The 17,935-nt window shown below is 53.1% G+C and overlaps 1 protein-coding gene and 1 non-coding gene across 24 annotated transcripts in view; both read right to left on the bottom strand.

The window, feature by feature from the left end:
* The window catches only part of EP400 (E1A binding protein p400), a 120,493-nt gene that overhangs the window by 37,241 nt on the left and 65,317 nt on the right, over positions 1–17,935 (bottom strand). For 16 of the 23 annotated variants that reach the window (XM_070066262.1, XM_070066260.1, XM_070066259.1 and 13 more), the window contains 11 exons: positions 15,059–15,225; positions 12,461–12,630; positions 11,472–11,714; positions 9,810–10,070; positions 9,260–9,424; positions 7,907–8,065; positions 6,389–6,483; positions 5,701–5,945; positions 4,272–4,474; positions 4,013–4,182; positions 2,699–2,895 (listed from right to left, as the gene is read on the bottom strand). In XM_070066262.1, the coding sequence (XP_069922363.1) occupies positions 2,699–2,895; positions 4,013–4,182; positions 4,272–4,474; positions 5,701–5,945; positions 6,389–6,483; positions 7,907–8,065; positions 9,260–9,424; positions 9,810–10,070; positions 11,472–11,714; positions 12,461–12,630; positions 15,059–15,225 (2,075 nt within the window). The remainder of the gene's footprint in view (positions 1–2,698; positions 2,896–4,012; positions 4,183–4,271; positions 4,475–5,700; positions 5,946–6,388; positions 6,484–7,906; positions 8,066–9,259; positions 9,425–9,809; positions 10,071–11,471; positions 11,715–12,460; positions 12,631–15,058; positions 15,226–17,935) is intronic. The other 7 variants (XM_051837621.2, XM_051837626.2, XM_051837620.2 and 4 more) reach the window with 3 other exon arrangements.
* LOC127488409 (small nucleolar RNA SNORA49) lies at positions 3,117–3,249 on the bottom strand. Its single transcript, XR_007916112.1, has one exon. It is a non-coding gene; the product is annotated as a small nucleolar RNA SNORA49 (small nucleolar RNA).

Raw genomic sequence — 17,935 nt, forward strand, 5'->3', positions numbered from 1 at the left:
ATCCCTGCACACACTCACCACACAACTCTGCACAGGCACTCCTCTCACACAACTCCCTGCACACGCTCGCCACACACATCCCTGCACACACTCACCACACAACTCTGCACAGGCACTCCTCTCACACAACTCCCTGCACACGCTCGCCACACACATCCCTGCACACACTCACCACACAACTCTGCACAGGCACTGCTCTCACACAACTCCCTGCACACACTCACCACACAACTCTGCACAGGCTCACCACACACAACTCTCTCTGAGCATGCACTCATAAACAATCGGATCACACAAGAGTGCAAGGAAGAAAACAGAAGTGCTGCCAGGATGATCACTCAGATAACCACTGAAATGTTGTGACGATACCGCCCACCTGTTTTAGTTCACAAACATCTGAAAGATGCCACATCCCGTTTGATGCCTCACGTCTAAGTGGGCAGGCTTTTCTGGCATACAAGGATTTTCACTGTGGAGACACCACGTCCATGTTAGAAGCCTGTGGTGTGTCTCCCTGTGTGCTGACCTGCACTCTCGCAGTGCATCACAGAAATCCCTCCAAAGGCAGTCATTCCCTCCTGGCTGCTATACACCAACAGTGCTGCTACTTCCCACGGCAGGTAACCCCAGTTCCTGCTTTGAACCACGCGCACAAAACTGCCCACACACACTAGTCTCTGGCTATGGATGTACTGAGGACAACAGGCAGGTGTCATTTTAACTTCCAGAAGGTGCCAAATGCTTACAAAGAGTCTGAACCAATCCCTGCGGGCCTTGCCCAGGGCTGGTGGGCAGGTGAAGCTCCCCTCGCTATCGTGCTGTCTGCTGAAGTGTTCTGTCACACATTGAATGGGCACCTCTTTCTCAAGACCACAGTGAGTTGAAGTAGTTCTTCATGCTTGTTTGCCACTTGGAATTCACTATTCATATTCCCATTTTCCCTCTTTTTTTTTTTTTAAGATTTATTTCGCTCATATAGGATGCTGGTGCTGCAGGTGGCAGCTTCACCCTCTATGCCACAGTGCCAGCCTCCATCCCTCCTTATATTTTTAAAAATATTGAGAGGCAGAGAAACAGAGAAAGAAGGACAAAGAGAGCCCCCATCCACTGGTTCACTTCCCAACTGCCTGCAACAGCTGAGGCTGGGCTAAGCTGAAGCCAAGAGCTGAGAATTCAATCCAGGTCTCCCATGTGAGTAGCAGGAAATCAACTACTGAGCCATCACCTGCTGCCTCCCAGGTGTGCATTAGCAGGTGGCAGAAAGCTGGAGTGCTGGAGTCAGGACCAGGAGTTGGAGCTGAACCCAGGTACTTCAACAGGGGAGGTGGACATCTTAACCACAAAGGCTGAACACCTGCCCTGTATCTTACATTGAAGGCTGCCCTCCATCCAACTGAACTGTATGACACTCACAAGGAAGCCATGCTCCAACCCACCTTCTCATTGGTGGGCAGCAAGGCATGCATCCCTATTTATCACACAAACCACCCTCTCATTGAAAATGTTTGTGTCCCAGTTGTTCCACCTCCAATCCAGCTCCCTGCTAACATGACAGCCTGGGAAAAGCAGGAAGATGGCCCAAGTGTTTGGGCCCCTGCTACCCACGTGGGAGACCTGGATGAAGCTCCTGGTTTTAACCTGGCACAGCCCTGGACACTGTGGTCATCTGGGGACTGATCCAGCAGATGGAAGATCTCTCTCTGTTCCACTGTATCTCGCTCTAACTCTGACTTTCAAATAAATACATATAAATAGATCTTTTGAAAAAATAAAGTTGTAGGACCAATACTGAGGCATAGCAAGTCATGCTGCCACCTGCGACGCCATACGGGTGCCAGTTTGTGTCCTGGCTGCTCCACTTCTGATCCAGCTCGTTTCTAATGGCCTGGGAAAGCAGCAGCTTTTCCACTTTTTGAGGACCCATGTGTTCGGGCCCGTGAATCCACATGAGAGACCTGGATGAAGCTCCTGGCTCCTGGCTTCAGCCTGGCCCAGCACTGGCTGTTGCTGCCACTTGAGGAATCAACCAGTGGATGGAAGATCTTTCTGTCTTTCCCTCTCTATAACCCTTTCAAAATAAAATAAATAAATCTTATTTATTTGAAAGGCAGAGCCACAGAGAGAAAGAGAGAGAAAGAGAGAAAATCTTCCAACCACTCTAACTCCCCAAATGGCTGCAATGGCTGAAGCTGCACCGATCCGAAGCCAGGAGCTTCTCCCAGGTCTCCCATGTGGGTACAGGGGTCCAAGGACTTGGGCCATCTTCCACTGCTTTCCCAGGCTATAGCAGAGAGCTGGATGGGAAGTAGAGCACCCAGGACTTGAACCGGCACCCATGTGGGAGGCCAGCACTGCAGGGAGTAGCTTTACCTGCTATGCCACAGCACTGGCCCTATAAATCTTTATTTAAAAACAAAACAAAACAAAAAACAGTTGAAACAACCCAAAACATAAACCACCCTTGCCAAGGCTTGGGTCGCCAGAGTAGGTCCCTTCCCCTAATGCTGATGAGAGCAGGTAGGTACAGAGAAGCAACATCTGCACTCAATAATTTCAAGCCAATGTTAAGTACAAATAAGGAGCAGTTAAACCGCAGGAATATGCATCTCAAGGAAAAAGAAATGAAGCAGCAGGGAACCCCAAAATCCACAGGCAGCACACACTCCTTCCTTGCTGTCCTGCCTCCTGGGGGCCTCACCTGTAGATGTGAATGTCCTTGCATCTCCCAATCCGATCACACCACTCCTGGGCCTTGGCATCCATCACAGGGTTCAGGTCATTGTCGTAGAACACGACAGTGTCTGCCTCCACGAGGCTGACCCCTGTGGCGCGGCTGTGAGTGGAGAGAAGGGCGCAGAAGATCCGCCTGTCCCTGTTGAAACTCCGCATCAGCTCCTGAGGTGAACACGACATGCCACCTTTAACACCTCTAAATGGTCACCCAGAGACCATTCCCTAACCAGCTGACTGTGAACCACGTGGCACAGGGCCAGTGTTCAAGTTACACCAAAGATGAAGCATTTTTCCTGGCTCTTCCCACGGTCACAAACATCCCTGCATTGTTTGAGGAACACAATAGTGAGCATGGAGGAAACACAGTGGTCTCTCTCAAATTTACTGTCAGCTCAAACTGTAGGCCCCAAAAGAAGTTCAAATCTTCCTGGGGAGGGATCTGTGCTTTCTCATCTATCCTCAGGCAATGCCAGGGCACTTTACAGGCAAAACCACCCTGGAGTAAGGCTGAGGAAGCAGGAGAAACAGAACCACCACGACGCATGTTCTGGCCTTGCTCAGGCCGTGGACCAGTGACCAGGACTCTTGGCCAGCTCTCTGCAGCCGCCCCTGCTAAGACAGGACCAGAACTCTGACACTCAAGCCGTCTGCTGCACTGTCAGCTGGAGACGCTCTGGCACATGTCTCTCCAGGCTCTCCCAGGGCCTGCACAAGCACACAGGGAAACTGGAAATGCTACTGACAAAGCTGTCCAGCCACACGGGCAGTGCCAGGAGCAGTTTTCTTTATGATGCTGCCACAGACAATTCCTTACTTACTCGTTTCTGCTTTGTCTCTGACAGGGTCATCTTCAACACTTGTGCAATGAACCAGTGTAGGCAGTTCCATGGTGCGCTGTGCACTGTTGCAGGTTTAGAATTACTAAGTCAACCTTCAATTTGCTAAGGTTCACCTCAGGCCTTCTGTTCTTCCTGGAAAATCGTTCTTCCCTGTGCTCCCACCAGCAGTAAACCTGGTGGCCTGTCTCCCTGCACCCTGACAAGCCCTCTAATTATGAGGTGGTCTAAGCAGTTTTCTGGGTGCACCAACGAGGCCTGCTGAGCACTGTAGGTCCCCAGCTTTTGTCCTGAGACACCCAACCGCCTGTGACAGGGTGAGGAACACAGTGGAGGGGCTCAGGATCACAGGACATGAACAGCACTCAGACCCTAGTCTCGACCTGGTGAGCCAAGCTGAAGCCACTGAGGCACAAGGTCAAAGTAAGCGGTGTCTGCCTCACCTGCCGCTGCTCACTGCTGGCGTTCTCATCAATGCGGATGTAGGTGAGGTGATGGAAGTTCAAGAACATCTCTAAGATATCCAGCATCAGAATCATCTGTGACAGAATCAGCACCCGGCGCCCCTCAGATCTCAACTTCTGCAGCAAGGGAGCCAAGGCTTCTAACTTCCCTAGGGAACGGAGGAGCATGGGGAGTGTCAGGAGAGGGCTGCAGCAGCGCCGAGGCCCAGGTGACCAGCTGCCAACAGGGCCCTCGTACCTGAGTCGAACTGCACCAGCCTCAGCTCAGGAAACTGCAGCGAGCGCAGGGCCGTCCAGCGCCGCAGCTGCTGGAGGAAGGGGGCCGCGTGCTCCTCCAGGCGCTGCTTCAGGACCCGCAGCCTGTGGCTGTACAGGGAGGGAGGCCTTGCCACGCACAGGGCCGGGGGTGCGGCCACCACAGGAGGGATAACACAGGCCACCCTGAGGGGTAGAAAGCGGGCTTGGTCACCATGCAGCCCAGAGCCCACAGCTGGCAAGGCTCCAAGGCACTCTGCCTGAGTGGTGAAAGAAACAGCAGAGCTGAGACTCAGTCCCCATGGATGGCATCTCATCGTGAGGGGCAGGGAGCCAATGACAGCCAGCCTAGGCCTAAACAGACCGTGCAGGCATTCCCCAAACCATAGAACTGGTTCAGACATGGCCTACACCGTCTGACGCTTGTAGCTTCAGCTGGGACTTCTGGGACAGAGGCATCGTCTCTTGAGTGTGAAGTGCTACAGCTGCTGCCTCCCCCGAGGGCCCTGCCAACAGAAGGACATAACGGCAAAGCACCCCTGGCCCAGCCTACAGAGGCCACTGCCCCAAGAAGGCCCTTCCCATGGCTATCAGCCAAAACTGGGTTTACTTTGACTGGCTCACAGCTGCATCCAAACCCAACACGTCATCTGTCAGGCTCAAGGGAGGAGGAGACACGTGTTAGCCAGCACGTGTTAACATTTCGAAGGAGGACAAGGACAGGAGGCCAGAGGTTCTGTCCGGCCACAGTGGACCGGAGAAGCAGCGGGACAGCTCAGCCTCAGAGGTGATTCTCCCTTCTCTTTCTGTGCCCATTTGTTCCTGATCTGAAAGATTGAGACAGGAAGACCTCAACACGGAGTCACGGCACAGGGAGCAGCAGGGCTCTCTTGTAAACTGGGAACAACTTGGAGAAACCTAGTTATCCAGAAAAGGAAAAAACAGGAGCTGAAGCCACACCTGGACACCAGGTCCCTGTGGTCACAGAACCACAAGGAGGGCCAGCACTCTCAGAAGAGGAGCAGCAAGGACTAAGCGTCGGAAGCACCCATTGCATTTATCCTCTCAAGTTGTCGTTCTAACCTTGCACATACTTCTCACCAAGGAACATGCAATTGGACATGTGGTTTGTTCCAGTAAGATGGTTCTTCAAAGAACAGGATGGAAAACAGCAGCAGTACCAGCAGCTCAGGTGCCGTGGTCTGCACGCAGGACCTGGGCTGCCTCAAGCACACAGGGACCCGGACACCAGGGCTGCAGGCCCCAGCAGTGATTTCCAGAGACTTCCAAGGTGGGTCTTGTGGAAAGGCTTGTGGGAATGAGATGAACACCAGAGGATGAGAACTGCTGGGGAGCAGGACAGAGACGGCCACGAGGAAGACTGCAGCCTGGACAACAGGCAGGCCACTCACCTGCCCAGCACGTCCTGCAGAGACTCCTGGCACTGACTCAGGGTCAGAATCAAGTCGCCCTTACTTTCTGAGGGTGACAGGTGACAGCTGGCCGGCCCAGCCACCTTCCCAGGCATGTATATTCTTCCTGGCAGGGAACAAATCCTCAGCAAGTCCCGGCCATACACCGGGGCCTGGCAACAGCGCCGCTCGTTGGCAAGATGGATCTGGTCCAGCCGCTCCCTCAGAAGCCTGGCCTTTTCCTCCTGTGCAAAAATCACGGACACCCGCAGGTCACCACCTCCAGCAGACCCGCACAGACGCCCTCGGCAGCCCCACTCCACGGTCTACAGGAAACAGGTGGGAGCCGGTGGAAAGCAGGGCCCTTCCCCTGCTAGCAGCAGGAGCAAGGCTCAGGACAAAGCGAGCACTTCCAGCACCTGGGAATGCTTGCAGGCGTGCAGGAGAGACAAAGAAGGCTTCTGCGGTCTCAAAGCCAAGACTCACTTCTTTCATTTAGGAAGCATGTTTTAAAATCAAAATCCCACACCCAGAGAGATGTTCCTGAAGTCGCCTAACTTGAGAAGGATCCCCACCCACAGCAGAGGGTTCTGAACAATGGGTGTCTGAGCAAAAGGACGTCGGTGGGGCAGGCACGCCACCTGGCACCTTACCTGGGTAGGGGCAGGCACGCCACCCGGCACCTTACCTGGGTAGGCCCTCCACCGGGGGAGGCTGGCTTGGAGGCCATCCCAGGTTCTCCCACGGCCAAGGCATTAACAGCCACTCGACTGGGAACACCAGCTGCAAATGCAAATGGAGGGCACTGCAGTGGACTCGAAGCCACAGGATGCAATCTGCTGGGTACCTGCTCTTGGGGCCTCAGCCTCCAGGTGCAGTCCTGGAACACGTCTGACTCTGATAAGCACTCCAAACTCCCAGCAAAGAAAGGACTCCAGCCATCCTGTGAGCAGCACTGGAGGCATCGGCTCCGTGCACCCAAACCTGTGCTCACTTCACTGCCACCAAGGTGCATGTGGTAGTCACACAGCCCTGGAAACCCCACTTCCACCATCAACTCAAGTTGATGATGGTGTTGCCCCTGCCCCCACCCCCAGGCAAGAAGTCCACAGTCCTCAAGACAGAACCACCCAGGACTCATCTAGGGCTCTGTGTCCCAGAACTGCTGCCAACACTGCACTCACCACCAGCCAGAGCCAGCGTGGCAGTGATCAGAGGTATCTGAGGACCAAGCAGGGACGCTGGGATAAGACAGTCGCCTTAGGGGAAAGAGTGAGCAGGGAATGAGGTTACAGAACCTGGTGGCTGGGGAGCAGGAAACAGGGTCAGGGCTTGGACCTCACACTGGCTCTGGTGCCTCAGAGGAAGAGGGCTCCACAGAGCTGGGACTTGCCAATCCTGAAGGTTAGGGTGCAGCTCTCCAACTGCCAAGCTGGTGAGGATAGGTATGGGAGGCTGCCTGTAAGTGTTGGGAAAACCTGGCAGGTGGAACGGATCTCCACAACTAGGCTGTTGTAGCTGATACGGACAGGAATGGGAAACCAACCACGCCCTTCCCCACTCCAGCCCGGAAGCCTCTGCTGGCACAGTCTTGCATGCTGTGCAGCAGCCCCACCCTGGCACCGTGGCAGGTGACATGAAGCTGGGCCTAGGGCCGAGGAAATGTGGAGCAATCAGCACAGGGGACAGGGTTTTAGGTGCCAAGGACAAGTACACCTCGGCCCTGGGCCCCTTTGCTGCTTTCACGTCCAAGCAGAGCTAGAACCCAGGCAGGAGACGGAGACATTCAGGGTGAAGAAGGTGATGGGACCGGGCCAGGCCTGGAGGCTGGCGGCTGTGGGGCATGGACCAGGTGTGAAGCAGCATGGCCTGCAGGTGTGGGTGCTCACCACCCACTAACCTTCAAGACAGTCACCCCTAAGGTACAACAAGGTTTCTCATGACCCAAAAGTCTCGTCAGGACGAACCCAAGCAAACTCTAACAGTGGAGGCTGTTTATATTCAACCAGTGCCTTTGAAAGCAAAAGAGAAAGAGAATAAATCAAGTTGACACATCCACCTTGTGGAGACCAGAGATGGGCACGCCCTGGGCTGGATGTGCTCAGGCATCACGGCTAAAGACACACACACACACACCCCTTCCAGTTGCCTGAGAAGGAAAACACAGTCAGGAAGAAGCTGCTTCCTTCTGCTCAACGTGCCCTACCTTGTGGGGTCAAGGGCGCAGGGTTGGGGCCGCCGGCCGGGGGCTTGCTTCCCAGGGTGCCATGCACAGCACCCGCCTGAGACACGGTCTGCATCACCACAGGGCCAGGGGCTCGCAGGTAGGGCTGCCCGGGGGCTGACACGATCTGGAGAACGCTGCCTGAAATCACATGTGCACCAGGCCACATCAGTCACAAGCCTGTGCCTTCAAGCCACACACTACTATCAACCCAAGTGGCACAGAAATAAACAAGTTGATATGCTGAAAACCCAAAATCAAACGTACACAAACAAATCAATGCAAAGTTCAGTTATGTGAGAAAAATGAAGATATTTCACCTACGATGAATGAAACATCTAAGGAGTGAAGTCTGCTTTACTTTACGTCAAGAAGAGATCATCCGTGCTGGCAGTGTCCAGGCAAGGCACTGCCACACACATCCACTAGGGGTGGTCCTAGGCCCGTGCCCTGCCCAGTAGACAGCCAATTCCCAGGCCACGGCAGGCACCTCTGACTGCTGTCAAACGGGACAAAGAAATACCAAAAAGACTGTTTCAGCCCAGATGCCTGTGCCTTTACTGCCACTTCAACTTTTCTGTGTGACTGATCTCTGGCCGCCTTCCCCGTGCAGGGATGTTCTAGAGATCACTGGGACCATCACAGACATTCATGGGTGGCCTCCCCTCACTGGTCCAAAAAATGACAACTATGGAATCCAACCACAGTGAAAGTCTTCTTTGCCGCGGGGCTCTCTGGGCCTCTCCACCCAGCTGCGCCCCACATGCACCGTGCGGCACCTCGCGGGGAAACTGCCGGGAAGGGCGGTGCAAGGCTGCTGTGGACGCTACCTCTGAACCCTAACCTAAATTATGCGAGGAACTGAAATGACTAAATCACTGCCATGCAGTCATTACAGAGTAATTTAAATTTCAAGGCTCAGACCCTCGTTTTTTTTTTTAAAGGCAATTAATTATTAGGTAAACACTGCTCTTGTCCAGAGGTGTGGCGTGTTTTCATCTGGAAGTTAACATTTGAAAGTCTATATGCAAAAGAAACTAAGTTCTCAGACACGTATCACTCATACTCTGTCTCACACATACACTGCAAGTGGCAAACACTTCTATTTTGATTTACAAAACAGGCAACACGGCTCTGTGCGCTCAGTTCACAAGCCTTCCCTAGTTCTCTAGAAGCTGTGCGTGGCGAGGCTCAGCACCACCACCTACGGATCAAGAACCTGGAAAGCAAAGCAACCAAACAACCAGCCCAAGTCAGTGAATGAACCCAGCAGGGGCACGGGCCCCTGGGTGCAGTGGCTCTTCTGTCATCCTCAGCCTCAGCCGCCGCCCTCACCTTGGAGCTGCAGAGGCTGGCCTGCCGTGAGCTGCCGGAGCTGGCTGTGTGACAAGGTGAACTTGTTGCCCTGGAACTGCAGGGTCACAGGCGTCTCGGGCTGAGTGACCCGACTCTGCGGTCCCGCGATGGACGCCAGCTGTGCTATTTTTACTACCTCGCCACCTGTTGAAATGCAGAGGAAAAGGTGAACTGGGCATCACTAATGACAGGCACCCGTTACATTTAATGTACGGTACGCGGAGTCACACAAACATTTCTTAGGCTTTCTATGACTTTAAGAAAACAAATTATTTTAATAGAAAAGGAAAAACAATCAAAATACCAGATTTTAATCGTTAATTTAACTACAGCTAATAGAGATTTCAGATATCAAATGTTAATATTATTTACCAAACTATTAAGGAGTATTTTACTTTTCTCCCCAAATAATAAAGCAGCAAACATCAAAATCACCAGAAATATATCTTACAAAATCAGAAACTCATGTATCAACCTCAACTTCAGAAAACTTTCAAAATTTGAAGAAGTATGTGTGCAGTTAGCTCACAGAGGTAAACAAGCTGCCGCCTGCAACGCCGACATCCCAAGTGAGTGCCTGTTCCAGTCCTGGCTGCTCCACTTCCGATCCAGCTCCCTGCTAATGGCCTGGGAAAGCAGAGGATGGCCCAAGTGCTTGGGCCCCTGCACCCACATGGGAGACCTGGATGAAGCTCCTGGCTTTGGCCTGGACCAGCCCTGGCCACTACAGCCATTTGCAGAGTGAACCAGCAGATGGAAGATCTCTCTCTCTCCCTCTCTGTAACTCTGCCTTTCAAATAAATAAATCACAAGAAAAGATTACATCACTGCATATAGGAAAGAATGAGTAACTGAACTTAATAACACCTATAACTTATACAAAATCTAGGAATATATTTAAGTACATAAATTAAACTTTAAGATATAAAAGTTTCATACCAACTTGAATAGACCATAGGACTTGATCTATTTACTGCGAAAAATCTAAGTGCTTAAAATTTTGAAACATAACTCAGACATAACAAGCCCATCTCAAACAAGAACTACCTGCAGGCTGTCACTAAACAAGTTTAAGGGTTTTTACCCAATGGTTGATATTCAAGTCTAAATGCTACTCCCAAGAAAATCCATGCCAGAATTATTAGTGATGCTATGAAGAGAACAGTTAGTAAAAGACTGGAAAACACCTGAAGATACCCTGCCCACAGGAGACCCATGAACAAGAAGGGAATGAAATAGGAGACAGAAGTTTATGCACAGAAATGAAGTCTCCCGTCAGCCCCCGTCCGGTCCGCATTTGCTCAAGACCGAGAGCAGAGAAAGTGCCTCTGCCTGCTTCCCAGGCCCCGGAGCACAGCTCCTCTGCACAGCAGTACATCCCGGGGATGGCATCCAGCCAAGCGTGCTCTCCTCGGGCGGCTGACAAGGGCAGCTACTCTTCACTGACAGTGGCAGGAGAGACTCCGTGGGGAGAACCGGTCTGAGCTCAAGTGTCTCCTCACCCCACTACCACTCTATTTTTGTGCTTCCTGAAAAGCCTTGACACAATTTTTGTCCAATCAAGAAATGAAGTACTTGAGATGGCATCAGAGAAATGACAACCTGTAACAGTTTAGGCTAGGATGATTTCCACAGAACAAATTAAAGAACACACAAGATTTGAAAACATGTTGACCTCACTGGCCACAGTGAAAACTTCTGTATATATGTTTAAAAAAAAAAAAAAAAAAAAAGGTAACACTGGGATGTTTTAGCCATTAAATCATTACAAACTGTCTCAGCTGAGCCATTACTCATTCCAAATCCCCAATTTAAACTCAGTACTAAGAGGCCTAAAGCCAATCCACACTGCTGGTAAGGAGCTGCCGCTCCAGAGCACCTGCTGTCACCTTCCTACGGGTGCCCCAGAGCACGCTGGTGGCTGACACTACGGGCAGGCTGCACACAGCACAGCGGGCTGGGAGTTCAGAAGGAAAGCAGAGTTGGCAGTGGGAAGAGGGAAGTGCAGAGAGAAGGCCCTGGTGCTGAGCTGGGAAGAGGCCCCTCCCTGGTACAGACCTCAGGGTCAGCAGCACAGGATCTGGGACAAGAGAGAAGTGGACAGCAAAGGCTCTTCAGACACCCCCGTGTTCTTAATGCAACCTCTTTGTGGTACAGAGACGGCAGAACCCGGGAAGGCAAGGCCACTTACTGGGCAGGCGGGCCTGGGCCTGCGAGGTGAGCACCAGCCTCTGAGGCAGCGGGCTCTGCCCGGCCGCGTGCGCGGGGGCCTGGGGCTGGGGCGGGGGCGGGCCTGGGGCGGAGGCCTGTGCAGTGGTCTGAGCCCGCAGTTTCGCAGGATGGGCTGGGCTAGCGGCCGTGCTGAAGGTCGAGGCGGGCTGGTGTCGAGCAGCACTGGAGGAGGCCTGAGAGCTCTGAAACGGGGCTGCTGCTGCTGCAATTGATAAGGTTTGTTTGTGCAAAGCTGTTAGAGGTTCTTAAATAAAAGGCAATATTTTACACCCGAATTTTAAAGAATAAAATAAACATTTCACACTATCTTTTAAATGAGAAGCCCTCTCTTAAAAAAAAATGAAGGGGCTGATTGCAGTGCACAAGCGTGAGGATGCGATTCTCCGTCTGTTGTGCGGCGTGTTCGCTTGGAGCTCCTCATCAGCCGCTACACAGGGCATTTCTCTGGACGAACAGGGAAGCAGAGCGAGCCCAACAAACTCAATCAGTCTTCGATTAGGAACCACTTCCCAGGACACACAGAAAGCAGTTTCCATTCTTATTTTTACAAACAACTCTGGCAAAAGGCAGTTCTGAACATTGCTTTGCATCTCAGAAACCGTGATGGCCATGAACCAGAGAAGCCCTCTGCCCAGGGGTCAGGGGGAGCTCTTTGTCATCTTCTGTCCCTGACTCCATCCTTCGCCACAGCAATGCTCAGGGGAGGGGAACACTGGCCTGTGTGAAGAAGGAGATGCTCCACCCAGGCACACATCACCACCACGAGATCAACAGTGACTCAGGGTGAAGCGTCTGGTATGGGGGAAAATCCATCACATGAAGTAAAAACGTTTAAAATTCACAACTACACAGGACCTCTTCAGAGAACCCATGGATGAATCCCATCCCCACTCGGGAATGGTGACAATGGCCACAAGTGCCAAGCAGAGATGACCGCGTCAAGTATACCTTTCACATCCGGATTCGCAGAGAAAGTGGCAACTGGTGGCCGTCCTCGCAGCTGGCCCTGAGGAGCAGCAGTGGCTGCGGTGCTGGCTGCTGTCCGGGGTGGGTGTGTGCTGGGGAATGCCACGGTGCGGCCCTCGGGTTTCTGGCCGTACTGCACGGGCTGAAACAACCTGGACGACCATCAGTCCAGGTGGGGAGACACACAGAGTGTCACTGCACTGTAGATAGCAGGGGTGGCACAGATAGAGTCCAGGGGAAACAGGCCTGCCCTGGAGGATGTGAGGATTCCCAGCCCAGAGAAGGCAGGGCAGAGATTCCTAACACTGCCTGAAGGAGCTCACCTGGAGCCTGGGAGAGCTGCTGCAAGACTTAGCACACACCTCTGGTTCTTGGTGAGACAGGAATCAATGTTATCTTAATTTTTAAGTTCACATCAGTGTGGAAAAAAATACAACCAGCACACACAGTCTCTGACATCATCGTTTGCAGTAGAGTGACATGGACTGTGTGGCAACAGGATGATGCCATGGTGGCTCAGGAGAGGTTACACGTGGCAGCATCATAAAGGTGGTAACAACAAGAAATCAAAGTCAGATCCAAGCCAGGCTGCCATTCCTGGATGTTATCAGGATGCGGCATCCTTGTCTTTTACCTGAAAATCGTCATAGCAGTTTGCAAACCCCCTGTACAAAGTAACAGGCATGGATGGTTCTCAAAAGCCTGTAAGTAAAGCCAGACTGGGAGGGTGGGCTGGTCTGCCGTCTTCACCGCATGTCCGCAGTGAGGGCAGGCTCTCCAGCGGTGATGAGAACGTGCCACCACCAAACTGTAGAACCGGCTCTTTATCTCTAAAATACCTGTTTCCCTTCTCTTCCTTTTGACCCCAGCTGAGGACTTTGCATACTTCCAATGACCAAATTTTGCCTGCACTGAATCCCTTCCATTCCGAGCACATCCTCTAATACGTCTAACACTCCCAGCCTCACGGTACTTACAAAAATCATCATGGCAGATGGAAGGGCACCAACTTCACCACAGTCAGGCAGCGAGCCCTCAGCTGGCCCTCCCCACTGACGGCACACTGGCTAGCCGTACCAGCTGCCCCCACACCAGGCCCCAGAAACCCAAGCTAGCTCAGAGACAGCCAAGGAGGGCTGTGCCTCAGGGTGGGTAAGCAGTTGCAGAGCACGACCAGGGGAGCGTCTGTCCCCAGATGGGTTCACTGGAACAGGTGAGTCGGGACACTCCCAGGAGGCAGAACACTGAGCTGTCTTTCCTTAACTGACAGCCCGGGGCCACCGGGGTGGGGACCTGTAACACTGCACGTGCAGCTCCTGCCCGCTTCACACACCTGCTCCTGCCCGTCTCACTCCTGCTCCTGCCCGTCTCACACTCCTGCTCCTGCCCGTCTCACACTCCTGCTCTTGCCCACACTCACACTCCTGCCCACACTCACACCTGCTCCTGCCCGCCTCACACTCCTGCTCCTGCCCACACTCACACACCTGCTCCTGCCCACACTCACACTCCTGCTCCTGCCCGCCTCACACACCTGCTCCTGCCCGCCTCACACACCTGCTCCTGCCTGCCTCACACTCCTGCTCCTGCCCGTCTCACACTCCTGCTCCTGCCCACACACACACTCCTGCTCCTGCCCACACTCACACACCTGCTCCTGCCCACACTCACACTCCTGCTCCTGCCCGTCTCACACACCTGCTCCTGCCCACACTCACACACCTGCTCCTGCCCACACTCACACTCCTGCTCCTGCCCACACTCACACTCCTGCTCCTGCCCGCCTCACACACCTGCTCCTGCCCGCCTCACACACCTGCTCCTGCCCGCCTCACACACCTGCTCCTGCCCGCCTCACACTCCTGCTCCTGCCCGCCTCACACACCTGCTCCTGCCCACACTCACACTCCTGCTCCTGCCCACACTCACACTCCTGCTCCTGCCCGTCTCACACACCTGCTCCTGCCCACCTCACACACCTGCTCCTGCCCACACTCACACTCCTGCTCCTGCCCGTCTCACACTCCTGCTCCTGCCCACACACACACTCCTGCTCCTGCCCACACTCACACACCTGCTCCTGCCCACACTCACACTCCTGCTCCTGCCCGTCTCACACACCTGCTCCTGCCCACACTCACACACCTGCTCCTGCCCACACTCACACTCCTGCTCCTGCCCACACTCACACCTGCTCCTGCCCACACTCACACTCCTGCCCGCCTCACACTCCTGCTCCTGCCCATACTCACACTCCTGCCCACACTCACACACCTGCTCCTGCCCACACTCACACACCTGCTCCTGCCCACACTCACACTCCTGCTCCTGCCCACACTCACACCTGCTCCTGCCCACACTCACACTCCTGCTCCTGCCCGCCTCACACTCCTGCTCCTGCCCACACTCACACTCCTGCTCCTGCCCACACTCACACACCTGCTCCTGCCCACACTCACACACCTGCTCCTGCCCGTCTCACACACCTGCTCCTGCCCACACTCACACACCTGCTCCTGCCCACACTCACACACCTGCTCCTGCCCGTCTCACACACCTGCTCCTGCCCGCCTCACACACCTGCTCGCCTTCAGCTTCACAGATGCCGGCCGTGCGGAGGGGGGTGGTGAGGTGAAGATCTCCTCCATGAGTTTCCGAGTCACCTTCTTCCTAGACAGTGATTCTGCCTCATGGCGAGTGATTTTATTCTCTAACCCAATGAGGTCAAATATAGAAAGATCAATTTCCTGAGAAAGGAAAAAAAAAATAAAAAATAAAAAGCTCTTGCTTCGGGAGGTAGTTAGGAAAAGCACTGGGCCAGCATATAGGAGAGCAGAAACCCAGTCCCGAGCACCCCTCCCTGAGCGAGCTCCCCACAGACCTCAACCCACTCAGGGTGTGGGCAGCCATGGCTACATTCCCAGTGTAGAATGGGAGTGAGAGTGGTCACCAGGTCTTCCCATGTGTGGGCAGCACCACAAAGCCTGGGCTCTGTTGGCAGGGGGAGGGGAGGAGCAGAGTGTAGGGACACTCTGCTGAGACAAGTGTGGAGACGAGGGTCCTCTCCGAGAAGCAGAGGCAGAGACATCTGTGCACTGAGCACGTAGCACTCTGACCGCAGCACACTGGCTCTGGCACAGCCAAGGTGAGGTCCAGTGGTACAAACCCATCTAGAACTGGAACCTCTGTGTTCAAGGAACAAGGACAATGGCCTCAGTGGCACCAACCAGTGTTTCTCCAGGACTTTAAATAATGCAAGCAAAACCTCAGAGGACAAGAGTCAAACCCCAGTGCTGGCGAGGGGACAAGAGGGTATGTGACTCTCATGTGCTGCTGGCGGGGATGTGAGACAACTGCTCACAAGAAACAGGCAGCCACTCAAAGGGTGAAACACAGTGACCTACGGTATAGCAGTCCCATTCTGCAGCTCACCCAAAGCAGGCTCACGGCAGCAGCCAACACAATGATCCAGAAGTGCAGAAGGTTAAGCCGCTGCTTGGGATACTTATAGCCCACAACGGAGAGTGCCCGGATGCAGTCCCAGCTCCAGAGGACCGGCATTGTAGTGCATCAAGCTAAGCTGCCACCCACAATGTCAGCATCCCGTAGCAGACCACCACTTTGAGACTTTGCTGCTCTGCTTCCAATCCAGCTCCCTAATATACCTGGAAAATTATTGAAAAATAGTCCAAGTACTTGACCCCTGCCACCCATGTGGGAGACATGACTCAGACTCCTGGCTTGGGCTTGGACCAGCTTACACCATTGCAGCCATTTGGGTGTCTGTCTCTCCCTCTCTTTCTGCCACTCTGCCTTTCAAATAAAAAAAAAAAAAAATTTTTTTTTTAAAGAGGGGCCGGCGCTGTGGCATAGTGGGTAAATCTGCTGCCTGCAGCGCTGGCATCCCATATGGCTGCCAATTCAAGTCTTGGCTGCTCGTCTTCCGATCCAGCTCCCTGCTAGTGTGCCTGGGAAAGCAGCAGATGATCGAACTCCCTGGGAGACCTGGAAGAAGCTTCAAGCTCCTGGCTTAGGATCAATCCAGCTCCAGCTGCTATGGCCGTCTGGGGAGTGAACCAGCAAATGGAAGACTTCTCTCTCTGCCTCTCTGTAACTCTTTATTTCAAATCAATCAATCAATCAATCAATCTTGGGAAGGGAAGGGAAGGGAAGGGAAGGGAAGGGAAGGGAAGGGGAGGGGAGGGGAGGGGAGGGGAGGGGAGGGGAGGGCAGGGGAGGGGAGGGGAGGGGAGGGGAGGGGAGGGAGGAAGGAAGGAAGGAAGGAAGGAAGGAAGGAAGGAAGGAAGGAAGGAAGGAAGAAAGAAAGAAAGAAAAAAAGAAAGAGAGAGAGAGAGAGAGAGAGAAAGAAAGAGAGAGAGAAAGAAAAGAAAAAAAAAAAAAAAAAAGAGGGGCCAGTGTTGTGGTACAGCAGGTAAAGCTGACACCTGCAGTGCCAGCCTCTCATATGGGTGTGCAGGTTCGAGTCCTGGCTGCTCTATTTCCAATCCAGCTCCCTGCTAATGGCCTGGGAAAAGCAGTGGAAGATGGCTCAAAGACAAGGGCTGCTGCAATCCATGTGGGAGACCTGGATGAAACTCCTGGCTTTGGCCTGGCTCAGCCCTAGCAGTTGTGGCCATCTGGAGAGTGAGCCAGGAGATGGAAGATTTTTAACTCTTCCTGATAAATAAATCCAAAAAGAAAAAAAAAAAAAAAAAAAGAAAAGAAAAAAGAAAAAAAAGAAAAATTAGGCAGAGTTAGAGGGAGATATCTATTTTTTAAAGATTTATTTTATTTATTTGAAAGAGCTACAGAGAGAAGTAGAGACAAAGAGAGAAATGTCTTCCATCTGCTGATTCACTCCCCAAATGATCACAATGGCTTGAGTTCAACTGATCCAAAGTCAGGAGCCAGGAGTTTCCTCAGGGTCTCCCATGTGGATACGGGGGCCCAAGGACTTGGGTCATCTTTCGCTGCCTTCCCAGGTACATTAGTAGGGAGCTGGATTGGAAGCAGACCAGCCAGGATTTGAACCAGTGCCCATAGGGGATGCCAGTGCTGCAGGCTAGGGATTTAGCCCTCTGTGCCACAGCATCAGCCCCAAGACATTTTTTAAAGATTTTTGTTTATTTATTTATTTGAGAGGTAGAGTTACAGACAGAAAGAGAGAGAGAGAGAAGAGAGAAAGGTTTTCCATCTGCTGGTTTGCTCCCCAAATGGCTGCAACAGCCAGAGATTAGCCGATCTGAAGCCAGGAGCCAGGAGCTTCCCTCCAGGTCTCACATGCAAGTGCTTGGGCCATCTTCCACTGCTTTCCCACGCCATCAGCAGACAGCTGGAATGGAAAAGGAGCAGCTGGGACACAAACTGGCACCCATATGGGATGCTGGTGCTGCAGGCGGAGGCTTAGCCCACTATGCCACAGCACTGTCCTCAGAGAGGTCTTCTATCTGCTAGTTC

The sequence above is a fragment of the Oryctolagus cuniculus genome, chromosome 21, assembly GCF_964237555.1.
Source record: "Oryctolagus cuniculus chromosome 21, mOryCun1.1, whole genome shotgun sequence".
NCBI lineage: Eukaryota > Metazoa > Chordata > Mammalia > Lagomorpha > Leporidae > Oryctolagus > Oryctolagus cuniculus.